Raw genomic sequence first — 17,454 nt, 5'->3', positions numbered from 1 at the left:
CATGAAAGGGGCTTTAACGGGGTCCCATGCTAATAAACTTGGCCTCTTTTGTATGTTTAAAATAATCCCTCTGATTCCACACCTGAAAAAAGAGGGGAAGAAAATGGGGGTTTGTAAGATTGCCCCTATCCTGAGCACACAGGGTCGCTGCTCGTTACCTCCGTGCAGCCCGAACGGCCGCAGCCCTCGGGCTTTTACTAAACGGTAACCGGGCCAGACGGGCCCGAGCGCGGGACGGGCCCCCGCGCGGCGGCCGCGCTCCTGCACCGATCCCCCCCGCAGGGAGCCGGGGGAACAGGGCACAGCTCGGGGCGGGCCGCGAGCACGAGCCGCTGCCCGGCCCGGCAGGAGGCCGCGGCTCGGCCCGGGGCTTCGTGGGGGCCGGGGAAGGGGAGCGGGGCGGGCCCGGGCGCTGCTCACCACGGCGCGGGCCGCGGCGCCGCGGGGCTGCCCATGGAGGGGGCCGGGACCGGGACCGGCTCCGGGGGGCTCCGCGGTACCGGCCGCTCCCGCCCGCGGCCCCGCTCGGCTCCCGTCACGGCGCCGCGCGCTCTACGGCGGCCGCGCAGGGACATGCGGGGCGGGAGGGCCCAGGTGCGAGGCGCCTCCCCGAGCAGTCGCTACGGCGGCCGCGCGGGGCCATGGCGGCGGCGGGCGCGCGGCGGCGGCGGCGGGCGGCGGGGCAGGACGCGCCCGCGCGGCGGCTGCGGGAGGCGCAGTGAGTTCCGTTCCGTTCCGTTCCGGTCCGGTCCATCCCGCGCCGCACCCGGGCCCCGCTCACCGCCGCCTTTGCCCCCTCAGGGACGAGCTGCTGCACTCCGGCTTCTGGGCGGCCTGTGCCGGTGAGTGGCGGGGAAAGCGGCGGGTCGGGCCGAGCCGAGCCGGGCCGGGCCGGGCCGGGCGCTCACGCTGCCGCTGCCCGCAGGCGCCGTGCGGGACGCGCTGGGCGCGGAGCTGCCCTCGCGCTGCGTGGGCTACGGCCTGGGCCGCTTCTGCTCGTGCCCCATCGCCCGCCGCCAGCTCGCGCTGCTGCTGCTGCTGCTGGACGAGCTCGGGGTAAGGAGCCCCCTGCCCGCCGAGCCGAACCGAGCCGGGCCGGGCCGGGCCGGCCCGCGCTGACCCCCGCTCCGCCCCGCAGGTGCCGCCCAGCCAGTGCTTCGTGTTCGACCCCGCGTTCTCCGAGCAGGAGCTGGCGCTGCTGGGGGAGCTGGGGCTGCGCCTGCTCCCCGAGAACGAGGTGAGCGCGGCCCGTGTCCCCCGTGTCCCCTGCGTCCCCGCGCCCGGGAGGGCAAGGGCGGGCGCGAGGTGCGAGCCACAGCCCCTGGCCGCGCAGGAGGGGAAGCACCGCGTCGGGGAGGCTGCCACGCTCTTCTACATGATCCACTGCGGGAAGGCGCTCTACAACAACCTGCTCTGGAGCAACTGGGCGCTGGGCGCGCTCTCCAGGGTGGTCATCATCGGCAACAGCTTCCGCGGCATCGAGGAGAGGTAGGCGCGTGTTGGGGGACGAGGGCTGCGCCCGGCGCGCTCCGCCGCCCGCCCGCTCCCAGCTGCCTTCCGCTCTGGTGCCCGACCTCGATTTTCACACAGTGCTTGAGCTTTTGCTTAGTTTCACCTCACTACGAAGTAGCCATCAACACTCTTTTCTACCCCCTACTCCTGTTTAGAGGGAAGCCGTCTTATAAGAATATCAAGTTTACTTTTTTTTTGTGGTAGGCTGTTGTCAAGAATCCTGGAGAGAGATTATTCTTACATAGCAAAGGTAAGAAGCTTTATAAATGCTAATATTTCACAGTGACAAAACACCTATTGATGAGGAAAAAAACAAGAATTATAATTAAAAATCTTAAAAAACTCATTTCTTCACTGCTCTCGTACAGCGATGAATCTCTCTATGCTCATCTTTCTATCCACATAACTCTGCAAACATGGGTTTTGGTTAGCTTAGTACTGTTCTCATCTTCTCTGGATCTTAACTTTCCAGAAACACACCCAGTAACTAACTGTTGTCTTCAACTACTCCTAGGTCTTAAAAGGGACAGAGGAAATTGCGTTTCCAACTCACCCTCAGTACACAGACACATTTAACGACACCTCCATCCACTGGTTCCCCTTGCAAAAACTGAAGGAACTCTCCGGTGAGGTTTGGGAGTTCGTGCAGGAGCCTACGTACGAGGACTGCGAGGACCTGGAGATCATCAGGAGGGAGGAGGGCGGCAGCCGCCCGCGTCCCGCCGCGCCGCAGCCTTAGCCCCGCGGCCGCCGTCCCCGCTCCCTCCGCGGCTCCGCGCGCCGGGCTGAGCTCCAGCGCTGGCACCGGCCTCGGCACCCGAAAACCGACCTTCGGGGGCAGGTTTGTCTGTAAAGCGATTATGCAGTACACTTAACTGCAGTGTTTGGGAGCTTCTGGGCTTACGCTCACTCGAAATGTCAGCAAGCTCAGTTAAAGACTGTTTTAAACCACTCATGTCACTTAATGATCATTCTTTTGTACAATTCAGTGCCTTTGTCTGTACTTCTTACAGTCTGAAGTAACCAAAAGGGGATATTTGTTTGTGAGGGAGTTATAGTTTGAGGTGATAATACCCAGTTTGAAATGCAGGCTTAAAACACCTCATGTGAGGCCAAGATAGAACTTTAACTGTCCAATGCTACTGAAAACAGCTCTTCTAGAAGGGAAAGGCCCAATTCTTCACAGAAGTTGAGGGAAGGAAGAAAATGGGAAAAAAGCCTTTTTTTTTAAAAAAAAAACATCTCTGCTATGATTCCTCACTACTGCATTTCCCACAGTTCATGTTCCATGAATATACTGAAAAATCACCTCCCTTCCAGCTGCTGTTAGGGGCAGGGCCCAGACTTGCGCAGGGTTTAGAACAGCCCGACGGTGCCAGCGGCACCGCGTGGCCTCTCCCTGTTTGCGGGTGAGGGACCTTACCAGGGTAAGGGTTTTCGGGGGCAGCAGGCTGTGAAATGCTCAGCGTGACAAAGCCCTTGCCCAGGTGGGCTCGGCAAGAGCCCTGCTCGAGCAGAGAGTGACTCCAGGGGGCCTTCAACCCTCACCTGCCTGATGAGGTGAGCGGACGCCCACTGGATCCGTATCCGTGCTGGCAATTACACTCGTGTCAGACCTGCTCCTTTCTCCTTGGCACCAACTTCCACAGGCAGTTTTACCTGTTGGTGCCATCTGAACAGCTTTAAGGAAAAACCCTGGCACACAGCTGAGCTTTCATCTATTTACAAATTTGTAACTTCTTTATTCTAAGAGAGTTACATTAAAACAAGATAACCTTCACAGTTCAAAGCAGGGCCCTTATTTAGCCATATCAATGAGACTCTGGAGGGAGGTTGGCACCCAAGTCTTTTCTCCCTGTACAAATACAACTCCTCTGTCAATGTAAATCACAATCCGTCCAAACGTATAGAGCTGCTTCCCTTCGTGCCGCTTCCCAATCACAGGCATGAAAACAATGTTGTGCTCCTCCGCCTTGGTCTGAATGAGGTCCTTGAAGTTCATGGGCACGGAGCTGGCGGCGGCGCCGATGCCGCGCTGCGCCATGTTCTCGGCCTCCCGCCGCTCCTGCATGGCCTCGTACTGGAAGTCCTTGCGGCGCTCCGTGTGCGTCAGGTAGGCGATGTTCTCCCGCGCGCCCGGCTGCATGTAGCCGCCTTTGGGAGAGAAGACGGGTGAAAACGGGGCCCCCCACCAGGCCCTGGGCAAGGGGTGCGAGAACACGCCAGGCCCAGGGGAAGATTCAAATCCCGTGAAGTACATTCGGATTCGAAGGCTCCTTTCAGACATTCTTGCTCCTTTAGCTTTACAGTGTTAGCACTGACAGGGTGTAGACTCGTTAGGTAAGGAGCAACAGGATTTGATAGACCCCCAATCTGTCTCTGAGATGCACAGCAGAGGAGGAGCTGTGTGCTGCTGCTTACAAAGGGCACATGTGAACAACAGAAAGAACAAAACCCACCTTTTAAAGACAAAACCTGACCTGAGGTCTCCACACACCACCTCTGAGTTACAAACAGGGGCTGCTACCAAAACAAAGCATATGGCAAGAGGAAGCAATTCATCAAAAAGTGTTTCACTTTCCGTTCACTCTGTGGCTGCCCTGAGGGCCATGCCAGAAATTTTGTAACGGATAATTTCCTCTTTGAGCAATGCTTGCCTGCGATTGCATCCTTTTACTAGAGAAAAACAACTAACACCTTAAAAAAAGGATTGCCTCAAGTCTATGCTTCTGATTTGGATTCTCCATCACACTATACAACAAATTCCTAGAAGAACATTCAAATCATTCATTGAGGGCATAACACATTTTAGATACTTCTTCTCCTTCAGGCATTTCTCCCCCTTTTTATACAGTTCAATTCCCAGCAAACTCCCAGTGATCTTTTAAGTCACAGAGAGAGGCCTGTGGAAGGGTGGGCAATGCCCTGAAGTTAAGGAGAAGAACCAGTATCTCACCCAAAAGGAGGGAAAAAAAAAAAAAAAAAGAGAACTTCAGAACCTAGCATTTTAAATGATGGTCTCCGGTGGTGTCAGTGATTGACTCGGTGATAAAATATACTGTATTCAGACTATACAGATAGAGAATCAGTTGCTTAATGAGAGAGGCAACCAATCCCCAGGACTCTGTTAAATCTGTTTCTGCTTCAGTGAAGTGCAGACAATTACTAACAACACCTTGCAGGTGCTACTTATGGACAGAACAAGGTAAAAAGCATTTACAATTTTCCTGCTCATTGGAGCTGATGAAATGTTGATTAGCAAGTCTATACATACATATACACACACACACACAGACAGACTCACAGGAACCAAACGCTGCTTTAGAGGGAGAAGCAACAATAAGCCACCTACCAACACTAGAAGAGACAGCCCGGTTCATGATATCAAGAGCTTCATTAAATTTGTCTTTGATCGAGGGATGCGCCAACACCTGGTCTGAGAACATGGATTTCCAACCCAGGTACCACTTTGTGATCTCTTCGTAATTGGGGCTGTTACTTAGCCAAGAGCAGAGCACCTGCAAAACGGTATGAAAGATCAAATTCAACAGGACGGAGAAGGGGGAGAAAGCCCTCGTTATCATTTAGTGTGCCTACTAACAAGCTCTCAGTACTGAGAAAAGGACTGTGCCAGCCTTAGGAAGCAGTCTGAAATATGATGGGTATGAAGCTATGTGGCAATCATTACATTTTACAGCAGAATTCCAGTACTGGGGCAACAATTACTGAGCAGAAGTCACTAAAAGACTCTGCTGTGAAACAAGCCTATTAAAAGTTACTCACAGTTGATTGTTTCTCACCTGCAGCCACTTAGGGAAGAAGTGCTTCTCCAGCAGCCCAACAAGGCTGGAGACAGAAATCATTCCCTCCCAGTCGATGACCCAGTAGAATGCATCCATGTGCTGCTGGTGGGGGTTTATGATGAGCTCATTCAAACACATCCCTGGGAAAAGAGGGAGGGCAGTTAGAGCTCAAAGCACTGTAACTGGCAACACACATGACTTGAGGAGCAGTTGTACCGAATATTACATAAAAAGACCTTCAAGATTTTGGAACTGTTTAGCCAATCCCTGCCTCCAAACAATATGGAATTGCTGGAAATGGAAGCAATTTGCTGCCAGCATTGAGAAACTTAGAATAGTAACAGCTACCAGACATTATTCATTCTCATCTTATTCCTGTTCTCAACTGACTTGCAGAAATAAGACAAAAACTCCTGAGAATCACCAGAGTACTTGGCCTTTTCGAAAATGCCTGTCTTGAGAAAGAAAAAAGAAAAAACACGATAATAGCAACACAGGTGCAAACTTGCTTTAAACTAATTAATAATATTCTTTCAAAAAAATACCAGCAACTTGGTTAATATGTATCTTTGCCAGAAGTAAAGGGGAAGTTGGCAACCAGCTGATTCAAGAAATTCACACTGTTTGGCTTGTCTCACCTAGCTTAGGCACGATGTTTTTGACCATGAAAGCCTCCCACGACCCTGGTGTGAAGACATCCTTCCAGGGCTGCAGGATGAGCTTGGCTGAGGAGTCGCTGGGATGCCACTTCTGCAGCGCGTTCGCCAGCTTGTTGCGGATGGGCGAGTAGAGAGGTTCCAATCGCGCCTGCATCAGGGGGAGCCAGGGGTGAATCCAAGAGTGGATTGGGACTGTGTCTGTCAGAGGATTCCAGCTTTCAACCTTGAGGCAAAACAGAAAAGATAAAAGTAAGTCTATCCCTTCACCAATAACCTTTGCCAGACGCAGAAAGAAGTGCAATGCAACCCACTGACTGCTAAATATATCGTCAGGCGCAACACAGCAGAAGTTTGTAAGCTTTGGTCAGCTAAGCTGAAATACTGGCCCAGAGCACCGCTGCATCCTAAAGCAGCCCCCTCATCTCACCTCTTTCTGTAGCTTGGGGAAGATGAGCTGATCCAGAATGTTATCCAGTATCCACACAGGAACAACGTGCACCCAGCTGTCCAGGAAGTCCACCATCGATCCGCAGTTCCTAGGTTGCCACTGTGTCACTATGTTTCTGACATACGGCATCCAGATTTCCCACATGAGTCTGGGAAAAAAAGCAAAGTTGAGCTTAAAACTATAGCCTCAGGCCTAAATAAACCAAATGGGTAATAGCTATTTAAAAGCTGTTTTCTTTTATACAGCTGACAGCTGCATTTTAATTGTCACATTGAGAGAATAATTTAGAAAGCACACACCCATCTATTTTTCCTCCATCTCCAAGGAAGCAGCATTGGGGAGGCTGCACCAAGTACAGTTCATGTTATTTACCTGTGAAAAGCATCTGTTGAAAGATCCTGCCCGCTGTGTGACAACAGCTGATCGTTCTCCAAAAGGCTCTTCCACTTGGCTATAATCTCTGTGCCATATGTACAGTCCTGGAAATGATATAAGGCAGGGACCTCTTTAATTTCAGCTGGTATCCAGAAAGAGCAGGCTGCTGGCGTGCTTCACGAGACAGGGCTTTCCACCCAACTCATCTGCCACCAAAAGGCAAGCCAGACACTTGTAGCAGTTACCAGTAATCCCACAGGAGGAAAATCCCACTTTATGGAATTATAATAACACTCTCTACAAGTGTAGAGAGCCCAGGTTCTTTCACTCATCACAGGCTAAATGGCACAAAGCACAGACAACACATATATGACTACTTCAAAGACAGGCCTTCCAGCCTTTGCCAAAAAGTAAAGCAGTATTGGGGCAGTGGTGGAGAGTGGATCAACCTTTTGGACACATTTACTTCACTCTACCGTAAGATTCTGATCAGAACATGGGGCAAGAAGCGGAGGGAGTCAAAACAATAAAGGCAGCCCAGCCATCAACTCAAAACCATGAAGAAATCAAACTAATACACACCTTGAGGGGATCCCAGTTCTTGAAGTAATCTTTCATGAGAGGATAAACTATTGCTACTGCCAAGTCCACCCTATCAGACATCCGGTACTCTTCATAGTACTTGTCCTGGAGCGTCTCAAAAATCTTTGCACACTCATCCAGGGTCAGGGGATTTTCACAACTGGGCTGCATCCGTCTCTCGCACTCCTCCACCATCTCCAGGACTTTGCTGAGATTGTTAATTGCCCTCTCCTCATGGGAAAGGACTTCGGACATCTTCTGTATCTCGTGGGTCAGGTTGACAACCATGTCTCTCTCGTACTGCAGCTGCCGGTCGTTCTGGATGATCTCCTGCTCCGTGATGTCAATGAGGAGCTGCAGGTTGTGCTCCAGCTCGGGCAGGGCAAATCCTTGGGGCTTCAAGTCTTTGCCCAGTGGCTGCTGAGGGCTGTCATCTGGAATATTGTGCTTGTGGCTAATTTGACTGTAGCTGTAATATACTTTCTGTTCACGGCCTGTCATATCTATAACCTTCCAACAAACAAGAACAAGCAAGTCTTAAAAAACTTACTTCAAGTTTAAATTGAAAATTAGGATTTCTGAGATCTTCAAGTACCTTAATCATAATATGCACAGTTGGGCTTTCAGAAGTGGACACATATTTAATTTAGGACAAGTGTGAGACAATTAAACTTGACTCACACTGAAATACTTCTGAGTTAATTTACATTTTCCTGAGGGCAAAAGGTTGCTTGTGAGCGAGCGCCACAGCCCAAGTGCCACAGTGGAGTGTTAAATGATTTGGTGAATTTGGTGATAAGTCTGAGGCCTTTGATTTTCATGAGGTTGTGGACAGCTCACTCTCATAACCACCAAGAGTACCAGCAGCTAGAAAGCACTCACAGTACTAATATGGACCTTCCAGAGATACCATCACTTAGGCTGTCAGCCTTACCTTGACCTGAGACAGCTCCTTTTGAGGTGCTGAGAGCTGTTTGCTGATCCTACCCCTGGCTTTCAATTCTTCTACTGTCTTATAGTTGTATTTGGGTTTTTTCTTTCCTCCATTAGGATCCTTCCTCCACTGACTGAGCTCTTTTTGAAATTCCTAAATAAAAAAAACAAGTAGGAGGTTGCAGATTGCTTCTCTGTCATGACACAAATTGATCTATCTTCTACAGAAAAAGGAATGACACAAACAGCATTTATTTTGGGGGACTTCTAGCAAAACTACTTGACTAAAATGAGCCAGAATTTATGAAAAGAACATTACGTTAAAAGGGGAAATCAATCTACATGAAGCAGCGTTATGTCTCTAGCATCTTACCTAAAACTGGCCTGAAAGGTTTCTCTAGCACAGAATCTGATACTAGATCTAAGTTTCATAAAAAGCAACAGAACAGCGAGAAGAGCTAGAGCAGGAGTCACACACACCTCTTCAGCCTCTTCTTCCGAGTCCACGACGGGGAAGTCTTGCAGGGACTGGGCGGTTCTCTCGGAGCCGTAGGCCCCCACGGCTCCTTTGCCTTTTCTTTGTTTGGCCTCAATTGGATTGATAATCCCTGCACAGGACAGGAGACAGGGCACAAAGGTCATGGTTTAGTTACTGGGAAAGTATGAAAGTGCTGTTCTTACTGGAACTTTAGCAAGCTATCAGATAGTCACCTGGCCTCACGTTCCACTTTTTGCACTAGAGCGTCTATTACAAATATATTAATTTTTAGTGACTATAAAAATAATTAATTTGTGCAGAGAGTGACAAAAGGCAGAAAACCATTCACACACATATCCACTGCCTTCTCATTCCACCACATAAATTAATATCTCCTTCAATTCTGCACTGGCCACGCCTGAAATTTTATCTCCCTTCTTCTTCGCATACAAAATAATGAAAACAGCAAGTTAAACACAATTGCATTTTATCATAAGGATTCATCATTTGCAAGAGATGTCAGCAAGTGAGAACGAAGCTTTGGGTCCCCTGAGGATTACAGATCCCTGTCGGACCCAGCCCTGAGCTCCGAGCTAACACACCCAGACAGGCGAGCACGGTACCTTGTGCGTTCTTCCCAAGGCCTCTTCCGGGGACATAACCCATCTTCTGGAGGAGCTTCTGCCCAATTCCCTTCGTGTGTCTCTCCCAGCTTCCAAAATCCATGAAAGACTTGGTGCCCCCTACAAAGCCTTTCTGACTGGGCTTGAAATTACCCCCCTATTAAAACACAACAATCATTGTAAGGCAACACAATAACCAAGTCTGGCATGTATCAGCCCAAAACGAAGGCAGCCTCCTGAGAAGTCTCAGCTGCCAGCACAGGGCACTGCTGTTTCTCTGGCTCACGATGGCAGAGCACCACCTTTGTGCACAGTTGAACAGCCTGTCACTTAAGAGCTTTTCAGATAAGATGCCAAGTATTAGGCTTTATCAGTGACCGTAGCCGCGACTGCTACCGATCCTTTCTGTGCTCCACGGCACAGAAGGGCCTAAGCAGGGGCTGGTTTTTAATCTGTAACACAGCAATCATCTCGTTCTGCAGAAAGAAATCAACCTTTGGGGCTTTAATAATTGAAAGAAAGGAAGTAAAACAGGAGCTGCTTTCATGCGTAACCTCAGGTAGTCAAAATGAATGAGACTAGAATAGAAGCGCTCCCAAAGGAGCGATATTCCCAAGGACGCGGAACACTACACCAGCACAGCTATAAAAACACAGCAAACACGTCCTTTAACCGCCCCCAGCGCCACTTCCCTGGTCTACGGTCACTTCTCCCTCTCTCAAATACTCCATTATTCCTTCAGGAGCTTTGCTGCTATTGTCACTTCATAAACGCCCAAAACAGAATTGAAAGAAGAACCCTGGCAAACTCACCGTTTTTAACTTCTTCGGCACAAACTCCTTGGGGGCCTCCTCCTGCTTCGCGGGCTTCTCGTCCTCGTCGGAGTCTTCCTCCGACATCTCCTCGGCTGCCGATTTCTTCAGCCCGGCGCTGATGAAGTTCACGGGGGCCGAGTAGTCCCTGGAGCTGCAGGGACAGGGCACACATGTAGCTCCGCGCCGCGCGCACGCGTGTGCGCACGCACGGCCACGCGTGTAGCTGCACGCGGCTGCGTGCCGTGCCGGCCCGGCCGGCCGGGCCCCGCGCACCGCTTGCCGCCGAAGCTGGGCCGCTCGTCGTCCGAGTCGCGCTCGGCCCACACGCCGTAGGTGGCCTCCTCCTTGCTCTGCCGGTGGCGCTGGCGGTGCGGGTTGAACTCGTTGTGCAGGTCCCACTCGGACACCTCGAAGCTCTCCATCTCCACGCCATCGTCGCCCTCCGCCCCGTACAGGTGCGACATGGACATGGCGGCGGCGTCGCTGCGGGCCCCGGCCCCTCCGCGGCGACACGGCCCGGCGCCACAGCCCGCCGCCCGGAAAACAGCCCTCCTCTTCCGGTCGGCGGCAGGGCGGGGCCGCGCCGGCGCCGCAGCTGCCGCTCCTCTATGGTCTGGAGGACCGACCGGGCCCGGGCCGCCCCGGGCTCCCTCCCCGCCCGCCCCCGGCCTCGTTAAACGCCGCCGTAACCGCACGGGAGCCAGGCACAACCGGGGCAGCATATATTAATTCTTAAATAGATTCTGTAAGTTACACGCGAACGGGGCAGGGCTCGTACAAGAACCGGGCACGAGAGCCCCGGGCACGGGGAGCAGCCTCACAGGACACGGGATGGAGCCCGGCACGGAACCCCCTCCCGTGGCACTTGGGAGAGTCCGGGGGAAAAGCGGGGTCCACAGATGTTCTTCACCACGGAGCATTCGGGAAAGGGTGGGCACTGGTGCTGGAAGTGTAAAACGTTTGGCCTTTGCAAATAAATGCAAATACATTCCTCGTGGAGCAGTCCTTTTGGCAATAGTATTAGCAAGCAATATGCTTGGAGAACAGATTTCCGCTTCTGCGGCTGCAAACTCTTCCTTGCCGGACAATGTAAGGCCCTTTGCAGCTTTCTGGAAGGCAAGAAACACACAGCCTGAGAAGAGCACACAGAATGAACGCAGCAAACACGCGGCTGGGCCCTAAACCAGCAGCTACGTTAAATACATAAATAAATAAAAGTGATGGGTATCTAAGTCCCAGCTCCAGGATATTGGTCATGCACCATCCATCCTTACCCAAGGCTTCAGCTTTAGCACAAGATACTGTTTGTAAATAGAAAGCAATCTTTAAAGTTCATTTTTTCATTTTTAGAAAGAAATTATTTCATTTACGGTTTAGCAGAGATGCTACCCGAGGAGAGAAACAGAAAAACACCCGAGATCCTAACAGAGGTTGTGGAGCGGAAATCCAGGGCTGCAGCCGTGTTTTCCCGAGCGCACAGACGGCGCACGCGGGATCCCCCTCCGGATGCCGGGGCACATCCCGGCAGGCTCCGGCGGAGCTGCTCGGCACCGCTGCGCGTTTCCGTGCTCCGTCCCGGCGCTCCCAGCGGGGCGGTGCAGCAGTAACTCCCCCAAACGCCTGGCTGCCACTTTGCTGAAGTAAGCCCGCTCTCGGAGCTCAGAAAAACGTCTTCTCACAAATGATCTCATGGTACCGCCCTGAAAACCTCAAGCGGTCGTGAAGGATCATGCACGCACGCAGCGTGCCTGCAGCAGCCCCAGGAGGCAACAGAAGTTTTACAAGCAAAACGCTAGAGCAAACAAAACACAAGCAAACTCTGGAGCAAGGCAGGCAGGTTTGCACAAGTCCCAAATTAGGATGCAAGGACTTACCTGGAAATCATTAATTTTTTAGTGAAAGGACGATGTATTCTGAGTCACCTAGAACAAGCAAGAGGAGAGAAGGATCAGGCTCCATTACCAGGTTTTACTCTGAACATCCCCAGCATGCAAAGAAGCAGGAAAGGGAAACGTTCCGGGCGGAGAAGACCAGGCAGCTGCGAGCGAGCCGGCGGATCCCTGGATCCCGAGTGCCTTCCCGGCTCCGGGGCCTGAACCAAGGCGCTCGCTCCACCAGCGGCCCCGTTTGCTCATCCCGGGTTTTGGCTGTGCATCTTCCCGTGTGACACTCGGGCCTCAGCACAGATCAGCCGCTGCTTTCCTTGGAATCCTGCACGTTGAGCGGGTAAAGCCGGGGCCTTTGCAGCAGTGCACCCACCACCAACCTACTGCCACTGCTGTCCACAGGGGCAGCACTTTCTGCACGAGTGAGGAATCCTGTTTTGGGGAGTGTTAGTGCAATGGCTGTTGGATTGCTCTGCCTTCTAAAAGAGCGTTATCAACTGTTTTCAAACATGGTACATGAGGAGGGAGTCTCATACGTTCAACACTTGAAAACAGTCACACAAGTTCAAGAACCAGAAGAAGTATTTATGATTTCTGCCTTAGATAAGCTATGGCCTCCCTAAACAGGCCCAGGCCCAGGATGGTGAAAGCCTTGAGCTAAGGGACAGCCAGCAGGTGGGAAGGGTTTTAAAGCAACAGAAGAAAGTGCATGAGTCCCATGAGTGAACACAGAGCCCCACAGCAAGAAACCATAAGCAGGAGCAGGCCAGGAGAGGTGATGGACACGTCAAGCAGGCTCTGAGCAACGCCAGATACCATCAGGATGTTGTGGGACAAGATACGACACAAAAAAAACAGAGCGTGGAGGGAGGGAGCGGTGCAGAGCACGAGGGAAGGGGCCTGGACGGGCTGATGAGGGGAGCAGGGTGGGAGATTTCCCTGCGGGAGGGCTGCCCGGGCGGCGTCTGCCCATGGTGGGAGCAGGGGACCAGCAAAAAGCCCCAGGGAGCGGCACGCTCTTACCTGAAGGTGGCCTTTCAAATTGGCTGGTGTTTTATAATCCCCCTTCAGAACCTACGGAAAAGGCAAAACGAGAGTGACCCTTCTTGAGCAGTGGCTGCAGGGATATCCGTACGTCCCCTCACTACCTGCGGGAATTGTCCCAGTGCATCTGAACCAGCGGAGACCCCCGATGGGCACGTGCTCTGCATCGCACTGACAGTGGGGAAAGAGCTGGAGGTTTCCTCTGTAATGGCTTTCTAAGCAAAGACAGGAGTGCAAAGGCCTGACAAAAGCAGGTTCTCCAGATTCCTCCTTAATATGGAAAAGGGCAGTATTTAGGCCTTTAGCATCACACTAATTTTGTGCCAAGAAGTACTGGAGAGAGGAGAGCAGAGACTCCACGAGTCCCTTAGCCCTCTGGGAGAAGATGTTCATCCAAAACATGTGTCCTGAAGGAGCTCTGCGCACGCACGGAGCGAGGAGGAGCTGCGGAGAGCAGAGCCTGGGAGCGCAGGGCGCCCGGGAAGCCGTGCCGGGTCTGCCCTAGCGCAGCGGGAGCGCGCGGAGCTCCGCACGGAGCCGTCCCGACCCCAGCCCTTCTCCCGCGGCCAGGCTGGCCTTCCAGAGCCAGCGGCTGTGCATGGAGACAACCCAGCGCCCGCGGCCGGTGCCGAGAGCGGGCCGGGTCCGGGAGGGACAGGCCACAGGAGGAGACACGAATGCCACCACAAAGCACAGGGAACACCCCGGGCTCGAGCCGCCCAGGCACTGCACTATCTCTGTTTTAAAGTAACCTCAGCGGGACTGTCGGTCACGCAGTGCCTCCCCAAAGAGGGCTCGTCTCGCCCGTGCTCCCTGGGCTCGGTTCAGCCCCGCTGCGGCCGCGGGGGTCTCTGCTCCAGCGCGGCCGCTCACCCTGTGCGTGTTGTTGACCACCAAGGGGTCCGGGTTGCCGTAGTTGGGCGGGTTGGCGTACGGGTCGTAGCCCAGCCGGGCAAGCATCGGCGCTATGTGGGCCATGTCCTGCAGAACGTCCCCCGGGATGTGGCCGATCCATTTGGATAACGCCTCCAGGTTCACAGGCTTGATCACCTGGTCTGTCGATCTTTCTATCCTGCAAAAAAAACATAAAATAGACACAAGACACTGCAGTTGCTGTCAGCTGGATTTCACATGTGTGTTATGCTCAGAGAAACGTTCAGCTCAGTTAACAACCCGCAGGATGCCCAAGATGCACGCATGGATCAAGTGCTGCTGCGTCCACAGAATCCCAGAATGGTTGGGGTTGGAAGGGCTCTGGAGAGCAACTAGCCCAGCCCCTGCTCCAGCAGGGACACCGGGAGCACAGGGTGGGATCCAGGCGGGTTTGAAGATCTCCAGAGAAGGAGACTCCACAGCCTCTCTGGGCAGCCTGTGCCAGGGCTCTGGCACCCTCACAGCAAAGGAGTTCTTCCTCACATGGAGGTGGAACTGCCTGTGTTCCAGTTTGTACCATGACCCCTTGTCTTGCCGCTGGCCACCGAGAAGGCCACGCAAGGCCCAAAGCAGCGCCCAGCAGCAGAGCCGAGGCCAGCGGCCTGCGCGGGGCTGTCCCGGGACAGCGGCAGCGAACGGCCCTGCCGCCGCCGGCTGCGGGAAGCGCTCCGGAGCGCAGCCCTGCGCGGCCCCGCAGGAAAGGCGGCACCAGGACGTCCCCCTGCGCACACCCGGCGGGCGGAACGTGGCCAAGGCCGCTCCGCTGCCTCCACGCAGCGCCCGACCATTTAGTGCAAGCTTAGACTTAAGCCTCCAACCAGAAAGATAACGCAGCATGAAATGGCCACGAGAAGCTGCGTGAAGGAAGCGCCGGCTGCAACGCGAGCGGAGGCAGCGGGAGAGCCGGGGAGCCGCGGCGCACGTCGCCATGGGAGGAGGCAGCTCTTTTATGCTGCAATATGAGCACCAAATGTGGCAAGAACTAGTGCTAACTGCTGAAAACGATTCATTAACAGCAGAACTGCAATCCTCTGAGCAGATATTTGAGGACAGGTGGAAAAAAAGAGCTACTAAAAAGCTCATGTTTCTGAGCAAGCAGTTCTTTTCAAATTAGACACCAAAATTGTTTCCACACTGTCAACAGCAGATGAATAAAACACTGTCACCTGCTCTTATAATCCTCCCCTAACAAGCTGTTCTGTTGGATACAACATGTTGCTAATACTCAAGCTGTGTTTTACTAAGAAAGCAAAGCCAGTGCAACAAATGGGGATGCGCTACCCTGAAAACTACGCCCAAACATTAGCAACAAATCCTTGCCCCCCAGCTTTGGCCTTGCCCCGCTTTGTCTAATGAAAATACTGTTTGCAAAGCAGCAACACTCACTTGGACAGAGACACCCCGCCGGGCTTGCCGATGAGCTCCTCGTGGTGCAGCACGGCGTCGCTCCAGGAGATGCCCAGGAACTGCATGATGGCGTGCATGGACTGCTCGGGGTGCAGCACCAGCTGCTCGTAGTACACGGGCAGGCAGCGGGAGCGCCCCACCTCCAGGCACTGCGCGTACATCACCTCGATGGCCTTGTTCCACTTGGTGAGGCAGTCGCGGTAGCTGTTCAGGTCAAAGCCCGCGATCGTCACCTTCCTCGTGATCATGGAGTGGACGGACGCGCGGCCGTCTCGGACCATGAGGAGGAATTTGGAGTTGGGAAACAGTCTGGACAGGTAGACGGACGACTTCAAGGTGAAAGGGTCCTTGTTGCACAGGTAGCGGGCGGGCTCGCCGTGCTTGGCGATGACCTCCAGTATGAAGGCCTGCATGGCAGCGTCCAGGACCTGGTCCGTCACGCCGGCCTCGTCCAGCCGCATCTTCTCGCGGCCCGACTTGGACCAGGCCTGGCGCATGGCCAGCACGCGGGGGATGATGCGGGTCTCCTCGCCGCAGCGCACCTCGGGGTGCGCGTCCAGCATGGCCCTCATGAGCGTCGTGCCGCTCCGCGGGACCCCGCCGACGAATATCAGAGGCATCTCCTTGCTGTAGCGGTACTCCACGCGGTTGGCGTCCACCATGACCAGCTCCTCGTTCTCGGGCCTCATGAGCCGGTGCCGCCGCTCGCTCAGGACCTGCTGGCACTCCAGGACCTGCTGCCCGAGGTGCAGCGTGACCACGAGGGCGGCCACGGAGCCGAGCGCCAGCAGCGCCCGCCGCACGGTGACGCGCATGGTGCCCCGCGTGGCGCCGGCTCAGCGGCGGCCCGGCGAGCGCTCCGGCCCACGTGCGCCTGCGGGAGAAGCAGATCCCGTGAGGGCGGCGCCGGGAGGCTCCCGGCTCCTCCCGGCACGCGGCCCCGCTCCAGCCTCCTCCTCGCTCCTGCTTATCAGCAACTTGCAGCCTGGGCGCCTTCTACCCACCAGGTAATTAGAGCCCGGCTCCGAGCACGCCCAGGGAGATTAGTTCTTCATTGTTTGCATTCCCGGAATCACAGGTTCTCAGCTCCAGCAAAGCTCCACAAAACTTCAGGAGAAGCCAGGCAAGTCGTGTCCCTAACGCACGCTCTGGTTTTGCCCTCATCCAGTCGCTCCTTTGGATCACGCATATATTAAACTAGGAGAAAAACACCCCAGCTTTACCTCCTCCGAACCAGGAACGAGTATTTCAAGAGCTTGCTGTGTCCCAGCTGAAGCCCAAGCCCTCCTGCCCCTGCCCGCTGCGCTGCTTGGCAGCCACGGCCGCCTGCTTCCTTTCTGCTTTTGCTTTAGTTTTACATATGCTGCTGGGGAGGAAAGCCGGGAGGAGGAGCTGAAGGGAAAAAACAGCAGCATTTCATGCAAATGTCAAAGGTCTGAGCCAGGAGAAGCAATCACCAGCTAGGATGAAACAGGCTGTTTGAGAAACTAAACCCATCTGAAGCGTAAGAAAAATAACAGCAACAAATGCAGCCAATGCAAAGTCCCCTCCTCCGAGGGCCTGACCTTGCACAAAGCTCCCTGGAGACCTCATCTGGCGCTGGGATGGGCTTTCCGCTCCCCGGTGGGATGTTCCAGCAGGAAGCCTGCTCTTTGCACAAGGCTCCCGGGGAGGCTGGCACAGCTCCGCGCCCTCCCCCTTGCTCGCGGCACTTGGAGCACAGGTTTTGCAATCCTCCCCTTGGGTCACCGAGGGATTTGGAGTCCTTTGTGATTATGTGGCCTGGGCGGGAGCTGAATGAGAGCAGCAGGAACTGGATGTCCGTGCGCTTCATTTCACGGGCAACCAAAGGAACTGCTCCAGGAAGGCGGTTTCTCCTCCAAGCTGCCCTGCTGAAAGGCCGTGCTTAGCAGTGGCCCATGCAAAAAGCCCTTTGAAGCCATTAGCAAGAGCCGC

At 54.1% G+C, this 17,454-nt stretch overlaps 3 protein-coding genes across 3 annotated transcripts; 1 reads left to right on the top strand and 2 right to left on the bottom strand.

Annotated features, from left to right (window-relative positions):
* The first annotated feature begins 1 nt into the window (after position 1).
* On the top strand, positions 2-2,251 carry SRRD (SRR1 domain containing). The gene is made up of 6 exons (XM_088525130.1): positions 2-50; positions 848-1,056; positions 1,139-1,237; positions 1,334-1,488; positions 1,717-1,762; positions 2,027-2,251. Exons 1-6 carry the CDS (start codon positions 2-4, stop codon positions 2,249-2,251), a joined length of 783 nt encoding a protein of 260 aa, XP_088381256.1.
* Positions 2,252-3,224: 973 nt separating this feature from the next.
* On the bottom strand, positions 3,225-10,706 carry TFIP11 (tuftelin interacting protein 11). Its single transcript, XM_010225611.2, has 12 exons — positions 10,502-10,706; positions 10,226-10,379; positions 9,414-9,570; positions 8,793-8,920; positions 8,314-8,466; positions 7,380-7,889; positions 6,795-6,901; positions 6,402-6,570; positions 5,954-6,197; positions 5,313-5,455; positions 4,865-5,030; positions 3,225-3,666 (listed from the first exon to the last, which is right to left on the bottom strand). The coding sequence occupies exons 1-12, from the start codon at positions 10,696-10,698 to the stop codon at positions 3,311-3,313; spliced, it is 2,484 nt and encodes an 827-aa protein (XP_010223913.2). The 5' UTR covers positions 10,699-10,706; the 3' UTR covers positions 3,225-3,310.
* A 467-nt stretch (positions 10,707-11,173) lies between these two features.
* TPST2 (tyrosylprotein sulfotransferase 2) lies at positions 11,174-16,315 on the bottom strand. The gene is made up of 5 exons (XM_010225610.2): positions 15,478-16,315; positions 14,032-14,230; positions 13,138-13,188; positions 12,103-12,150; positions 11,174-11,337 (listed from the first exon to the last, which is right to left on the bottom strand). The coding sequence occupies exons 1-4, from the start codon at positions 16,311-16,313 to the stop codon at positions 12,121-12,123; spliced, it is 1,116 nt and encodes a 371-aa protein (XP_010223912.2). The 5' UTR covers positions 16,314-16,315; the 3' UTR covers positions 11,174-11,337; positions 12,103-12,120.
* Positions 16,316-17,454: the final 1,139 nt, after the last annotated feature.

The sequence above is a fragment of the Tinamus guttatus genome, unplaced genomic scaffold (genome assembly GCF_059628265.1).
Source record: "Tinamus guttatus ecotype Peru unplaced genomic scaffold, ASM5962826v1 Tinamus_guttatus_pri_ptg000223l, whole genome shotgun sequence".
NCBI lineage: Eukaryota > Metazoa > Chordata > Aves > Tinamiformes > Tinamidae > Tinamus > Tinamus guttatus.
The sequence above is the reverse complement of the archived record's forward strand: the minus strand, read 5'-3'. Positions and strand labels throughout refer to the sequence as shown.

What these genes read in the sequence shown, in the direction of transcription:
- SRRD (XM_088525130.1), top strand. Translation starts at nt 2, where the DNA reads ATGAAAGGGGCTTTAACGGGGTCCCATGCTAATAAACTTGGCCTCTTT. An exon ending in TTCCGCGGCATCGAGGAGAG is followed by an intron (nt 1,489 to 1,716) that starts GTAGGCGCGTGT and finishes TTTTTGTGGTAG; the next exon opens with GCTGTTGTCAAGAATCCTGG. An exon ending in ATTATTCTTACATAGCAAAG is followed by an intron (nt 1,763 to 2,026) that starts GTAAGAAGCTTT and finishes AACTACTCCTAG; the next exon opens with GTCTTAAAAGGGACAGAGGA.
- TFIP11 (XM_010225611.2), bottom strand. Translation starts at nt 10,698, where the DNA reads ATGTCCATGTCGCACCTGTACGGGGCGGAGGGCGACGATGGCGTGGAG. An exon ending in AAACATCGTGCCTAAGCTAG is followed by an intron (nt 5,456 to 5,953) that starts GTGAGACAAGCC and finishes CTCTTTTCCCAG; the next exon opens with GGATGTGTTTGAATGAGCTC. An exon ending in TCTTCCCTAAGTGGCTGCAG is followed by an intron (nt 5,031 to 5,312) that starts GTGAGAAACAAT and finishes ACCGTTTTGCAG; the next exon opens with GTGCTCTGCTCTTGGCTAAG.
- TPST2 (XM_010225610.2), bottom strand. Translation starts at nt 16,313, where the DNA reads ATGCGCGTCACCGTGCGGCGGGCGCTGCTGGCGCTCGGCTCCGTGGCC. An exon ending in TGGTCAACAACACGCACAGG is followed by an intron (nt 13,189 to 14,031) that starts GTGAGCGGCCGC and finishes CCTTTTCCGTAG; the next exon opens with GTTCTGAAGGGGGATTATAA. An exon ending in ATTTGAAAGGCCACCTTCAG is followed by an intron (nt 12,151 to 13,137) that starts GTAAGAGCGTGC and finishes TGCTTGTTCTAG; the next exon opens with GTGACTCAGAATACATCGTC.